This window comes from Lytechinus variegatus, chromosome 14, assembly GCF_018143015.1.
Source record: "Lytechinus variegatus isolate NC3 chromosome 14, Lvar_3.0, whole genome shotgun sequence".
NCBI classification, from domain to species: domain Eukaryota; kingdom Metazoa; phylum Echinodermata; class Echinoidea; order Temnopleuroida; family Toxopneustidae; genus Lytechinus; species Lytechinus variegatus.
Genome location: NC_054753.1, coordinates 19,136,525 through 19,148,675, shown reverse-complemented (window position 1 = coordinate 19,148,675; position 12,151 = coordinate 19,136,525). Strand labels below are relative to the sequence as shown.

General features: G+C 36.5%; 1 protein-coding gene across 4 annotated transcripts in view; it reads right to left on the bottom strand.

Annotated features, from left to right (window-relative positions):
- LOC121427327 (NAD kinase-like) overlaps positions 1-12,151 on the bottom strand; it is a 41,047-nt gene that overhangs the window by 16,313 nt on the left and 12,583 nt on the right. For 3 of the 4 annotated variants that reach the window (XM_041623667.1, XM_041623669.1, XM_041623668.1), the window contains exon 2: positions 2,043-2,129. In XM_041623667.1, coding sequence (XP_041479601.1) covers positions 2,043-2,129 — 87 coding nt within the window. Of the gene's footprint in view, positions 1-2,042; positions 2,130-8,821; positions 9,281-12,151 lie in introns of those variants that run through there. The other variant, XM_041623666.1, reaches the window with a different exon arrangement.

Here is a 12,151-nt window from a genome sequence, read left to right as displayed (position 1 = left end):
TCAATGAATAAACATTTTGGTATTTAGATTGTACGTGGGCATATGAAAATTCAATTTTAGTATCCAAAAGATTGGAGTGAAAAGATCTACACTGTGACTCCATACTCCCTTCAAATCAAATCAAATTGAATTACATTGTCAATTTTTTCCATCCAATGGTGAGGTGGATTATTCATTAAAATTGAAAGTGCGTATCCTATAACCCACCATTTTGTCCACTTTGATTGAAAGGATGTTGGATGAAAAGGTTTTAAAGGGGAAGTTCACCCTGAAGAAAAGTTTGTTGCAAAAATAGCAGAAAAAAATCATGAAAAATATTGGTAAAGGAAGGAAAATCCATCAAAGATTAAGAAAGTTATTAGAATTTTACGATTTGGATTTGTGACGTCATAAATGAGCAGCTGCCTGAAATAAAATGCATAAATTTCAATTTCTTAATGATTCAAGATGACTTATTCTTGTTTTTTCTTAGGAAGGGGTTTGAAGTAGTTTGTGCATTGATATACTGAAGGTACAGTAAAAACCATTTTCAATTTTCTAAGAAAATGACATTTCATCGATTTTTTATTACCATAAAATATGTAGGAAAGCTGCTCACATATGACGTCACATATCGAATGATTAAAATTCTAATAACTTTTTTATTCTTTAATGGATTTTATTTCAAACAATCGACAATGTATTTCACCTTTTTTCCTGCTATTTTTATCCTAAAATTTTTGTCAGGGTAAACTTCCCCTTTAAAGGATGCTGGGAAATGTTGTAAACGGGAATACAGTCAAATGCAAGAACCAGCATGTAACGTCTTCCTATTAGATGGAAATTTCTTAGATACATGACAGAAGAGTTCAAATACATGGATGAAAGCATTGGTTTCAATGTTTTAAGATAGAATCAATTCACTCAGATTTTTTTTTTTTTTGAAAGCTTCTAGTAAAAGTGAAGGGAGAATATTACTTTTGAATTCTTTATCATCAAGAGGCTTTTAAAAACCTATTCCATTAGGGAGTCATGGGACACTTATAGCTAATGGAACAAGCACAACAGTGTAACCTTATTTGTTGATGGGCCCTCCAATAAGAAGTTTCTGCCAGTAATTGCATCAGCTGTGCAATTAACTGGGTAATTACATAAACATATTCCTCCCCATCAATTTTCAAGTGAAGATAACAAACTAGACAGGCTACAGGCATGAATGCAAGGGCACCAATTTGGTGATTATACCCAATTGGTGGATAATTCTCTAAAATCTCTTCCAACTAAATATATTTCAAATTGTAATATAAAAGTACAAATAAAGAGATAATCCAGATGAAAGTTATTGAAATTAAATTGTTACATGAATTACCCAAATGTCTTACAGTGTACCATATTCGTTGTAAACAACGGTATTGAAATATCAATGACCCTATCAGATCATTTTTGCAGGACCCAGTTAACAATGCCTCCTCAATAAAAGTGACCTAGCTTTTTCAAAGGGTGATGGAAAGGCTGACAGGACCAGCCCTACTAAAAACATTTAAGTATGCGCATAATAATAATAATAATTAAGACTTATATCGCGCCAAATTTACTCTGTAGAGTGCTCAAGGCGCTTTTTAGGAAATTATTAAAGAAATTAAGAAGAATTGAACAGAAATGTTTTGAGGTAATTTTTGAAAGTTTCAGAAGTCAAGCACTGTTTGATGTTATGAGGGAGGCTATTCCATAGCTTCGAGGATGAGTAAACAAATGATCTTTCACCCCAGGTTTTTGGAAACATGCATACATTACTATTATTTGATCAGGCACCCTTTCAAACCCTCACCATACACATATAACGCATAATACATGTAGTTCATTTTGGTGTTAAGTTTTAAGTAGAATTTTTAATAAAGGCAGTAAAACAAAAGAAACATAGATAAAAGTAACATGGGTCTGAATAACTTTTTAAGTTTATAACCTTTTCTTGCTTCTTAAGAATTAAGTAGTAACTTAAGTAATGGACTAAGTAATGAGTTTAGTTGAGTAAAATTAATAAGTACTGAGCAAGGGATACTTACATTATCTGTGAGACCGGAACCCTCTTGAGCATGGCCTTCGGACCGAAGGATGGCGACGGGACCGGCGCATTGATGGATCGCGTCCTCCTGAAGATCAAAAGAAAAAAACAGCGACAGATTTAAACACAAATACAAACAAAAACATCCAATAAGCAACGTGTAATCTATAGAGATGACTTAGAACGTCCTTTGCATCCATCGTCTCCCAAAGGAATGGCAGATGTCTGACGAGGATGTTTTGGCTTTGTTGCTCCTTGATGTTGGGGCAACTAAGAGGGTCAACATGGCTCACTGGTGTCCAATCAGCTGTTACCAAGCTCAAGAGTACATCTAACTCCATTCCACTGGAACCAAGCAAAATATAAATCAATCTTACATTTCGGGGTCTACTTTTTTACAACCTCTGCAACAATGAATAAGCTTTAACATTGTAGAAAATGGAAATTTTCTGGGCTCTGGGCTCTTTATCTTATTTTCCAAGGCTCTTTTTGAGCATTTTGGGGGTGAAATCGCCCCTCAGTATTTTTTCCCCTGACTTGAACAATATTAAGGGTCAACCAGCAATGGATGCCACTCACCCGGGTATGGGGTGGCAAATTTGAGTACATAAGAAAACCTGAAATGGTACAACAAAAATTTCATACGACTCAAATTTGAATCAGAATTTAGTTACATGTACTGGTACATGTAAATGTATAAAATAAACTTAACTATCAAAGGTGGCATTGAGCAAGAATAAACTTAATATAATTCCAGCAACTAAAAAAGGAGCTTTCAAGCAGATCAAAATCGCCAACACCCCTGATTTGGGGACTTTTTTTAAACTTCATTTTATCACCTATACATGTATATTACGAACTTTTCAATAATCCTGTATCTTTCTCTTTACCATCATCATTTCATTTTTCTTTAATTTCTCTCTCCCAAACTTTTCTCCCCATTCCCTTCTCCCTCCATAACCTCTTTGGTAACCTCTTTCCACTTCTCCCGCCTTCTTCCTCCCTGTTTTTCCTCGCTCTCCCCCTCTCTTTCTTTTCTTTCTTCTTACGCCATCTCTCCCACAGACACAGTCTTTCTTTCCCCTCTCCTCCACTTTCCTTCCAACCTTTTCCCGCTCTCCCATCTTTCGGATTCAGAGCAAAAAAAAGTAAATTCCTTGTTGAAAGGGACATCTCTGCAAACGTCCCATGGGACCCAACCTACATCGAGTAGGATTCCTGTATTGACTTTGATGTTGAAGCAGACAGGAATGCATTACTCCGGGCTGGAGGGCGGGTATGTGACTATTGAATCCCTCCATCCTGGCACATTCATGGGAAATAGACCTGTGCTATTTGCCCAGGGCACAGGCATTCGGAAGGTGGAGGCAGACCTGGAGAGCATTTCACGAGACAAATAATCAGTGATGTTCGGTGATTATTGTTATAAGCTACAGAAATCCTTGCCTCTGATTGGCTCAGAGCGAATTTGTCAGTGAAAATCACTACCATGAAACTTGGCCCTGGTGGTGGGGAGAGGTGACTTGTACTTCTCTGCTCATGAAGGCAGAGTACTGTCAACCAGTTTCAAGTGTAATTTTGAAGTGGTCGATTCGATATTGCCTAAAATATCAAAAGTTCAATCAAAATATCCATTCCTTTACGAGTGTTAGAAAAAGGACGAAGTACATGGGGATGCACTAATAAGATTACCATTATGTTCTGATTTCCTACAGGGTACGGGTTGGAAAGAGAAAAAAATGAAATGATTGGCTGAATACTGAGGTGCACAGGTAAAGGGTGGCTAGGTATATACTAAACCCTATGAAAATGAGATAATTTTGAGTTTTATAAGCAACTATATATAAAGGTAAAATATTTACCTCACAGAATATACACTGTATAGGTACATGCATTTTTTTAATTAGTAATGTTACTATTAGAGAAGTACATTTGATTCCTATTTTTTTCAAAGCTTATCCCATTCTGAGTGAAGTCGGACTTTTAAATAGTATGTTCACATCTAATGCTGATGCCCCAGCGATACCTGCAGAATACAGAACCATCAACAAACTCATACACCCATCTTTTCGGAAGCGAACCAATCAAAATCATCGTTAGTTCCCAGTTGGAGCCCTTCTAGCCAATAGGAAAGCCCCGTGGCAGGTAGGGCGTATCCCCAAAACAGTTGCTGGCATCGCGCAACTACGCGTATATTGATGCGCTTAATTACAAAGAGAGACAGGGAGCTGTGAAGAATTTTAGAGGAGAAGTAGAAAGTAAGGAAAACAGAGAAAAAAAGGAGGAATAAATATGTAGGGCCTAACTAATTGTAGCATGAAAAAATAATTTTGAAAATTGTCATGGAAGATGAGTGAAACTAATACCACAATCTAATCTAAAAAATATAATTATTTGCTTGACATTCAGTCGGCAGGGTATCGGGATATTTGGTACTAAAAGATATGACAAAATTTATGACTGCTACCCCCCTGTCATAACTTTTGTCATATCTTTTGCTTGTATAAAACGATTACGCGCATTTAAAGCCGCATATTTTTGGTGCGCGCTAAAGAGAAGAGACAAAATTTATGACAATTTTTGTGACAAAGTTATGACATCCACCAGAATACCGATTTTGTCATATCTCTGAGATAAGATAAAATATGGAGAAAAGACAATGTTCAGAATACCGCCCCTGGTTTGAAATACCAGCCATGTCATGTTTCCCTTCAGCAGTAATATGAATTTATCCACACTGTGCTGCACCCTAAACCAGATGAGGTGCATGGGTACCTCACAGGATTAATTCCTTGAATGCATCGAGTCCTAGAAATGGCAGCTCAAAACTACTGTATACATAAAGCCGGGGTAATGATAATAGCGCACCTTGGTATACACTTTATCTGGACAGATGGCACTATTCAAATTATTACATGTTCAAGCTAAGCTAATACCTGACCACTATTTAATTACAATATGAAGTTGAACATTTTCTTTTTTTTTTCATTCGAACCCTCCTATTTCTATAAAAATATTTTAAAATGCATATGGGCATGCCATACTGATTTTTCCAGCCAAAATCTGCATGCCTTTTGAACTAGGCTATCAGTTCAAAACATGGAGACATCCCCATTTTCATGTAAACGTAAATCATGAAATTAATAGAGTTTGAATCCTGGACTTGAATTCTAAAAATATGACTTTAACTCCTAGATGATTACATTTCAAATCCCTAAGATTTAAATAAAAATCCAGTGAAAAGCTGGTCACAACCACAGCTGATCTAGATTTATTTCAAATCAAAAGAAATCTATAGCGTATCTCTCCTTTATCCAGCATCTCTTAAGGCAACCGCACACCTTACGATTGGTCTGCGACCTGATTTTAGAATGTAGCAGAATTTGATGCTAATCTTGAGACTTGGAATATCTTACTGTGTAATGTTCTAAATCATCGTACGAATACCTATGTTCAAATCTGTGACTATGCTATAATCCTTCTTAGAATAAAAGCGAATTTAATATCTAGTCGTAATGACGTCATAGCAGTCGTACGATTGGTTAGGATTTGAAACTAATTTGGCCTTTACTCTAAAACTAAGGCTTGTAATCTTTCAAAATGGTTAGTATTCTTTCAATTTTAACCTCTTATAAAATGATTCGTTCCATTGACATTTTCAGAAAATGAGCAAAATGCGATTTGTTCCAAAATTGGATCGCGAACAGTCATAAGTTGTGCAGTGGCCTTTATGAACATCATCACATCTCGAGTAAAAAGCAAACCTCATCAAGTACAGCACATGAAATGAGTTCTCCGCGATCAAACGTCCCATGTCATTAATCTTCATACCACAATGTGCATTGACAATGAATGATACATTAACCGTCACTGATTAATAACTCATCATTTGTCTTTATAACCGCTGTACAATCTACTGTATGATTATCTGGAGAGGGTTTCATGGAAAGCTTTGTGTGATTTTTCACTAATTGACTAAGCCAATTAGATGCAAGGATTTGCAGTAGCTTTTAACAATTGTCGGTGAAAATCAAAAGACTTGTTTTATGACAAGCTCCCCTCTTAACATCAGGTTAACAAAAAAGAAAAATGCAAATGGTCTAATGGAAAAGTGGTATAATGAAATAAAGAAATATATCAATTATTATACTGCTTAAAAGGATGAATTCATATTCCTTCAATAGTTTCTAAAGGATAACTGCATTACAAATAATTGATATTTAAAAAAAAAACAAATTATGAAATAACCTTGGCCTACCACATTAAAAAACTTTGATTTTAAATAAATTTTCACATTTGAGGAGAATTGAAAAGGAAAAAATATATTGGAATTCAAATACAATAAATTTTGAAAAACAGGATTGACACAATCAATGGAAAGCTCCGTCATCAAATAAAAAAAATCATAAGAAATAAATGATATTATTAACCGTATCAGACATCTGAGCAGGGCAACTTTGAAACATTGTTGCCTGCTTAACACTGGGATCGAATGGCCAGTCAATAAAATTCTAATTGTTTATCCACGGGCCCAATTTATTGCCCGCTCAAGAAAGTCAATGAGAAAATGCGTGGAAATGTGGCGGGCAATAAAAGGCAGCTCTAACATCCGGGTATTCTACGCGTTTTGTACGCGTCCTTGAACCGCGCAGTGCTATACGTCATAATGGTAATGAAGTTGAGACAACGCTGGATACTGCGTCCCTAGGCCAGGGACGCGTCATTTCAATTACGTCACAATGGTAAAGTTCAGAAGCCCAGTCTGCTCAGCATGAGAAACTAGATTCTCATTCTAAAAATTTACAATATCTAAATTTTAACGATTTGGCTCTAGATGTCTGATTTGGTTAATAATAGCAATATTGACTGGCCTGGGGGCGAAAGGACATATATCGCCCTCACTAAATTGATATCACCCTCGTCTACGACTCGGGCGATATAAATCTAGTTTGGGCGATATATGTCGTATCGCCCCGAGGCCAGTCAATATTGCTTTAGTGTGTGTGTGTGAGACATCACATTATCATAACTGATTTGTGAAACTAAATCTCCATACATGAGGTTCTGATGAAATTTTCAGTTTTACGCTTGCTTGATTTTTCTCATTCAACTATATAACTATTAGGGGAGGACTTAGAGGCCGTTCTCATTTCGCTTTCTAAAACTAGTTTACTGGAAGCCGATTCAGGAAACCACTTTGGAAGATCGCTTCGTTAGCCCACTTGATCACACGAAAGAGGTTTTCAAAAATCACTTCACATAAAGTGCTCTTGTTGCTATGGAAACGCTCTCAGTGGGGCGACACGTTTCACGCGAAATTCGAAACCACAGCATAGGCATTCTACACCTGTCGTGTGGAGTAGCGCTCTCAAAATGTGCGAAGATCGCTTCCCAAAGAACGGTTGTGTCCTCACGTATGCTAAAACCAGTTTTAACGAGGCAAAGCGATCTTGAAAACTACATCGCGAGGTGGTTTTCCAAACTGGTTTGGAAGATCGCTTCCAAGACCGCTTTGACCGTTCTCACCACCCATTAAACTAGTTTCCAGTAAACTAGTTTTAGGAACGTAGTGAGAACAGCCTCTTTAATATTGACCTTCACAATAAAGAGGATTCTCTCCCTAGCTACTGACCCATAGCATGCAAAACAGCTTCAATAGTTTCTTTCAACAAACAATACATATCCTTGAGGGATGAGAGCAATTGTTGCTATTGATATAAGATTCAGCTTCTAAGTTTTTCTATAAAACTAGGTCAAAGAAAAGTTCGACAAGGGAATCTCCAAACACATATATCTGCCCGATTGTAAACAATTCGTGTTATTATGAATCTTCCTATAGATTCGAACTTTACCATCTAACAATGGATTCCATAAATCCTTGATTTTGAGTATCGCTATAGCTCGTTTCCACTGTCAAGCAATCTTTTACAAAAGCCATGATTGGCTGTTCGTAACCGATTGCGAAATTTTTTGAAACATTAAAAAATTTTCTATGATCAATTCGATTGCCACAATATCACAAAACTCAGTGAAACAAACATCCTGCAGTATTTCCTGAACATCTCTTGATTTCGCTAACCGATGTAGAAGGGGTCCTAAATCTATGCACTCGATTATCACGCAAAGAAATAGAATTTCCTGTGCCTCAATTTCTAAAATAGGAAAATATGAAATTAAAGTGAATATAACTCTAAAATTCCAAACAGTTGCAGGTTTCCTAAGCTTTGAATGATTTAATGCAGCCTCTGTAGAAAAACTGAATAGAAATCATTCGTCATACTGCAGTCAACTTCTACACACAAGAGTGCGCATTTTGCCATCGAAATTTTATGCACAATGAGAGGTGCGTAGCTTTAGGACCCCCCTACCATATGTAAATTAGATATTGGTGAACACTTTCAGGGGTTTGAGACTATCTGTTCCCTCTAAGGTTTTAAATTCTTAAGTTTACAAGAAACTTCATCAAGGGCCATTCTCATTTGCCTTTAGACAGGCAAATTGTGACAGGGAAATTAGTCTAATGCAACAAGAGGAATCCACAGATTAATGAGTTTAATTTTTCAATGGAATCCTGCTTTTACATGTATACCTTTATGAAGCTTTCTGTGGGTTAGTTCAATCCTTTTTTACCATAACCTTGAAAGATTAAATCCCCTAGAGAACTTTAATCCCACTAATGCCACAAATACTCTAAGCTTTTTTTTTTAATCAGCCAGCAATACATACTGTTGCACTAAAGCTCGAGTGTGAAGTCTGCCTGTAATTCAATAATAAACATACCAGTAATCGTCGCTACACAGTCCCGGCGGAGAGCTGGTCGGAGACTCTTGGGGCACGGAGATGCGCCTCGGGCTCCTTGAAAGGAGCATGCAGTCGCTGTCATCCTGCAACGGGTACAGCGTGTCTATCTTCAGCATGGTTGCCAATTTAACGATTGTATCCACCACACAGATCAGGCAATCAAAGAGTTCCCAGCATTTTGGTCAAGTTTATCATTAAATCACACACGGTAGTCAGTGCAAAATGAAGCATTGTTTCCTCATCGCTGAGGATATGCATTTTCTCTGAAGTCTTCACAAGCTTGTGTCATCCATGTAAGTCTTCACGAAGTTGCCAATATCAAACCTCTGTCATTTATACCAAGTCAAGCAAGATTATAAATAGTTGATTATCTGATCAGTCACATTCCTTTTGAAAAGATCCATAAAACTTAATAAAATCAGAATTATAAGAAGCACGAGTAATCAAGTTTGGACATGAAGAGATAAAGATACACATACAATATACAGACCCGAGTTCGTGAATCAAAACATGTAATGTTTCCTATTACTTGAAATGCAGCTGATTTCTATTGTTGCCTACTTTTTATTACGCATATTGGATCAGCAATGGTATTTTTTAAAACCATCACATTTTGCTGGTAGACCAAAACTTTGCTGGCAATATTATTGATGTCCCTGAACACACAAAGTAAATGAAGAGAGGATTAATCGAAGTCAACAGGGCCAAGGGCAACGTTTGTCAATGCAAATAAATGATTCATTTGAAAAAGTATGTAAAAGTCAAATCTTAGCGAACAAAATGAAACTGCTTTGTCATTCTTTCTCCATTAAAAACATGGGTCACGATGTGACAAAATAGAGAGATTAACAAGAGACAATCTTCCATCCTATTCCTTTATACAGATAATTGCAGTACCTTTTTAGATTAATGACCTATCAGGAAGAAGCACAAAAAAATTGTCATTTCCATCAAAACAAGATAATCTTCAATCTTTGTTTTCCTTGCAGGATGTGAGATTTAACAGCCAAGGAGTTCGCACCCAAAACATTCCATTAAGAACAAAAGACCATATGCAAACTCGAAATTTTCACCCCGTATTGTTACTTCCGTGGTGATAAACATAAAAACGTTATATTCTGCACAGTTTCATATATAATTTCACAAAGTCAGATTCAACCCACTTCCAGTTTTTATAAGTTACATCCACTTGACCCAATACAGAGAATAATTTTGCTTTACAAATTTGAATAGCATTTTTTGGTCATAAGAGAAAAGCTCTCAACTAAAGTAATGTACAGTCCTATGTAAAAATATACTACACAAAAGACTTTATGCATAGCTCAAGGTCTTTCAAAAATGTAGAGCAAATTGCGATGCGATATCAGGAAAATTATTCCGTTGTGCTATCCTTTTCAAATTTGGTCCACAACTTATTTTTATCCAATTTACACTGAAGCATGTTTCCTGCATTTGTAACTCCCTGCAATATTACAGTCCAGAGTTCCAACTCACTTGCAGCATCGGCCTAAATAGTCCATGCTTGCAGCATTGATTTGTAGATCATGATAATACAGCAACAATAAAACATCCCAATTCGGACGAGAACAGAAATAAAAACACTTTGCAGATCTCTACTGCAGATGGGTTGTACTGTGTCCCTACAGAAATATCGCTCAAAATCCCATGAATGTCAGAGCAGAGTGGACTAAACCATTAACAGATTTGGAATGCAACAAGAGAGTGAACAACTCAAATAGAATTTTACTTTACATTCACTCAACCAAAGCAAATCTGCCTACGGATGAATAGTCAGACTAGACATTTAGGAAAATAAACCAAACTTTGATGCCTAACCCCCTTTTCAATAAAATAAATGGATGCAGGGATGAGAGAATCAAATTCAATAATGGAAAGGCAAAGATCAAATGACAAAAATATGCCCAGGGTGAGAGAGATATGTTTTAATTTACAATGCATACACGTTTCATCTCATACGATTGAAAAAATTCTTATTCACAAGTACTGATTTTGAAATTTTCCAAATGGCATTTACTGAAAAAAAATATTTATAGAAATAAGTAAGTGGGTATAATATTGATCACCATGAGTGGTTAGCTTGATGCTGACTTTAATGATAGTGGTCTTGAGGTAAGAATGCATGCAGGCCTGTGGGTTTATTTCCAATTCGTCCCATTGCCAACTCGTCTTCTATCATTTGGTCTACCACCAGTTTGTCCACTATCTACATGGTCTCATTGCCATTTCGTCCACTCACCATTTTGTCTAATAACCAGTTGGGCCAATAGCCATTTAGTCTATACACCATTTGGTCTAATTGGACTAAGTGTTAAATTGTGCAAAATGAATGAAAATGGAATGGATATTAGACCAGCTGGTTATGAGACGAGATGGTCATAGATGAAATGGTGATTAGACGAAGCGTTAATTGGACCAAATGTTTATTGGACCAAATGGTTGAATAGATGAAATGTTGATTGACGGAATGGCATTAGACTAAATGAAAGTAGACCATGTGGTGAGTGGACTAGTTGGCAGTAGACAAATTGGTAATTTTTACTGGCCTATGGATCAGACTGAAAATGATATTTCTTGACTCTTGGCAAGGGGAAGTTCCTTGCTCTTGGTATCAAAATCTAATTTGTTCACAACTGCCAGAAATGACTCAACAAAAAAGCAGAGTATTGAAATATGGCTACAGATGCATATCACCACATCATAACTATTTGTAGTTACTCCTTGCAAAGTATAAAGAAACATGATGATGAACTACAATGGAATGCAAATACTGGGTCATTGAAATGTTAGCAAACAAGCCCATACTTTGCAGGCTGCTCAAGGCACATTGTAATTAGAAAAAGATAAGAATTTGTTAAAGAACTAAATGCCAGAGAAGACAGAATTAATATTAGGAAAGATTGCACAATGTCCTGCCAAGACAGAACACTTTTAAGGTCCAATATACGAGTATTTTTTTGGGGTCAAATATCCTCATAAAATATTCCATGGAAACTTGTAAAAGATTATTTTCTCCAATAAAGACGATTTCATAATGAAACATTTTCAGCACTTAGATACAAAATGTGTACTACTAAAAGCAAGGAGCATGGAGCACTTTACAATAGTTGACTTGCTTCACAACACATTTTGTAAAACCCAGACATTGATGGGAACATTAACTGGACAAATGGATCAGTGGTAGAGTGCCTGCCTCATGAATGGAAGGTCATGGGTTCGATACCCCAACTGAGTCATACCATGGACCTGCATACCGAAGATTTAAAGATGAGACCTTCTGCTCTTGTCAGA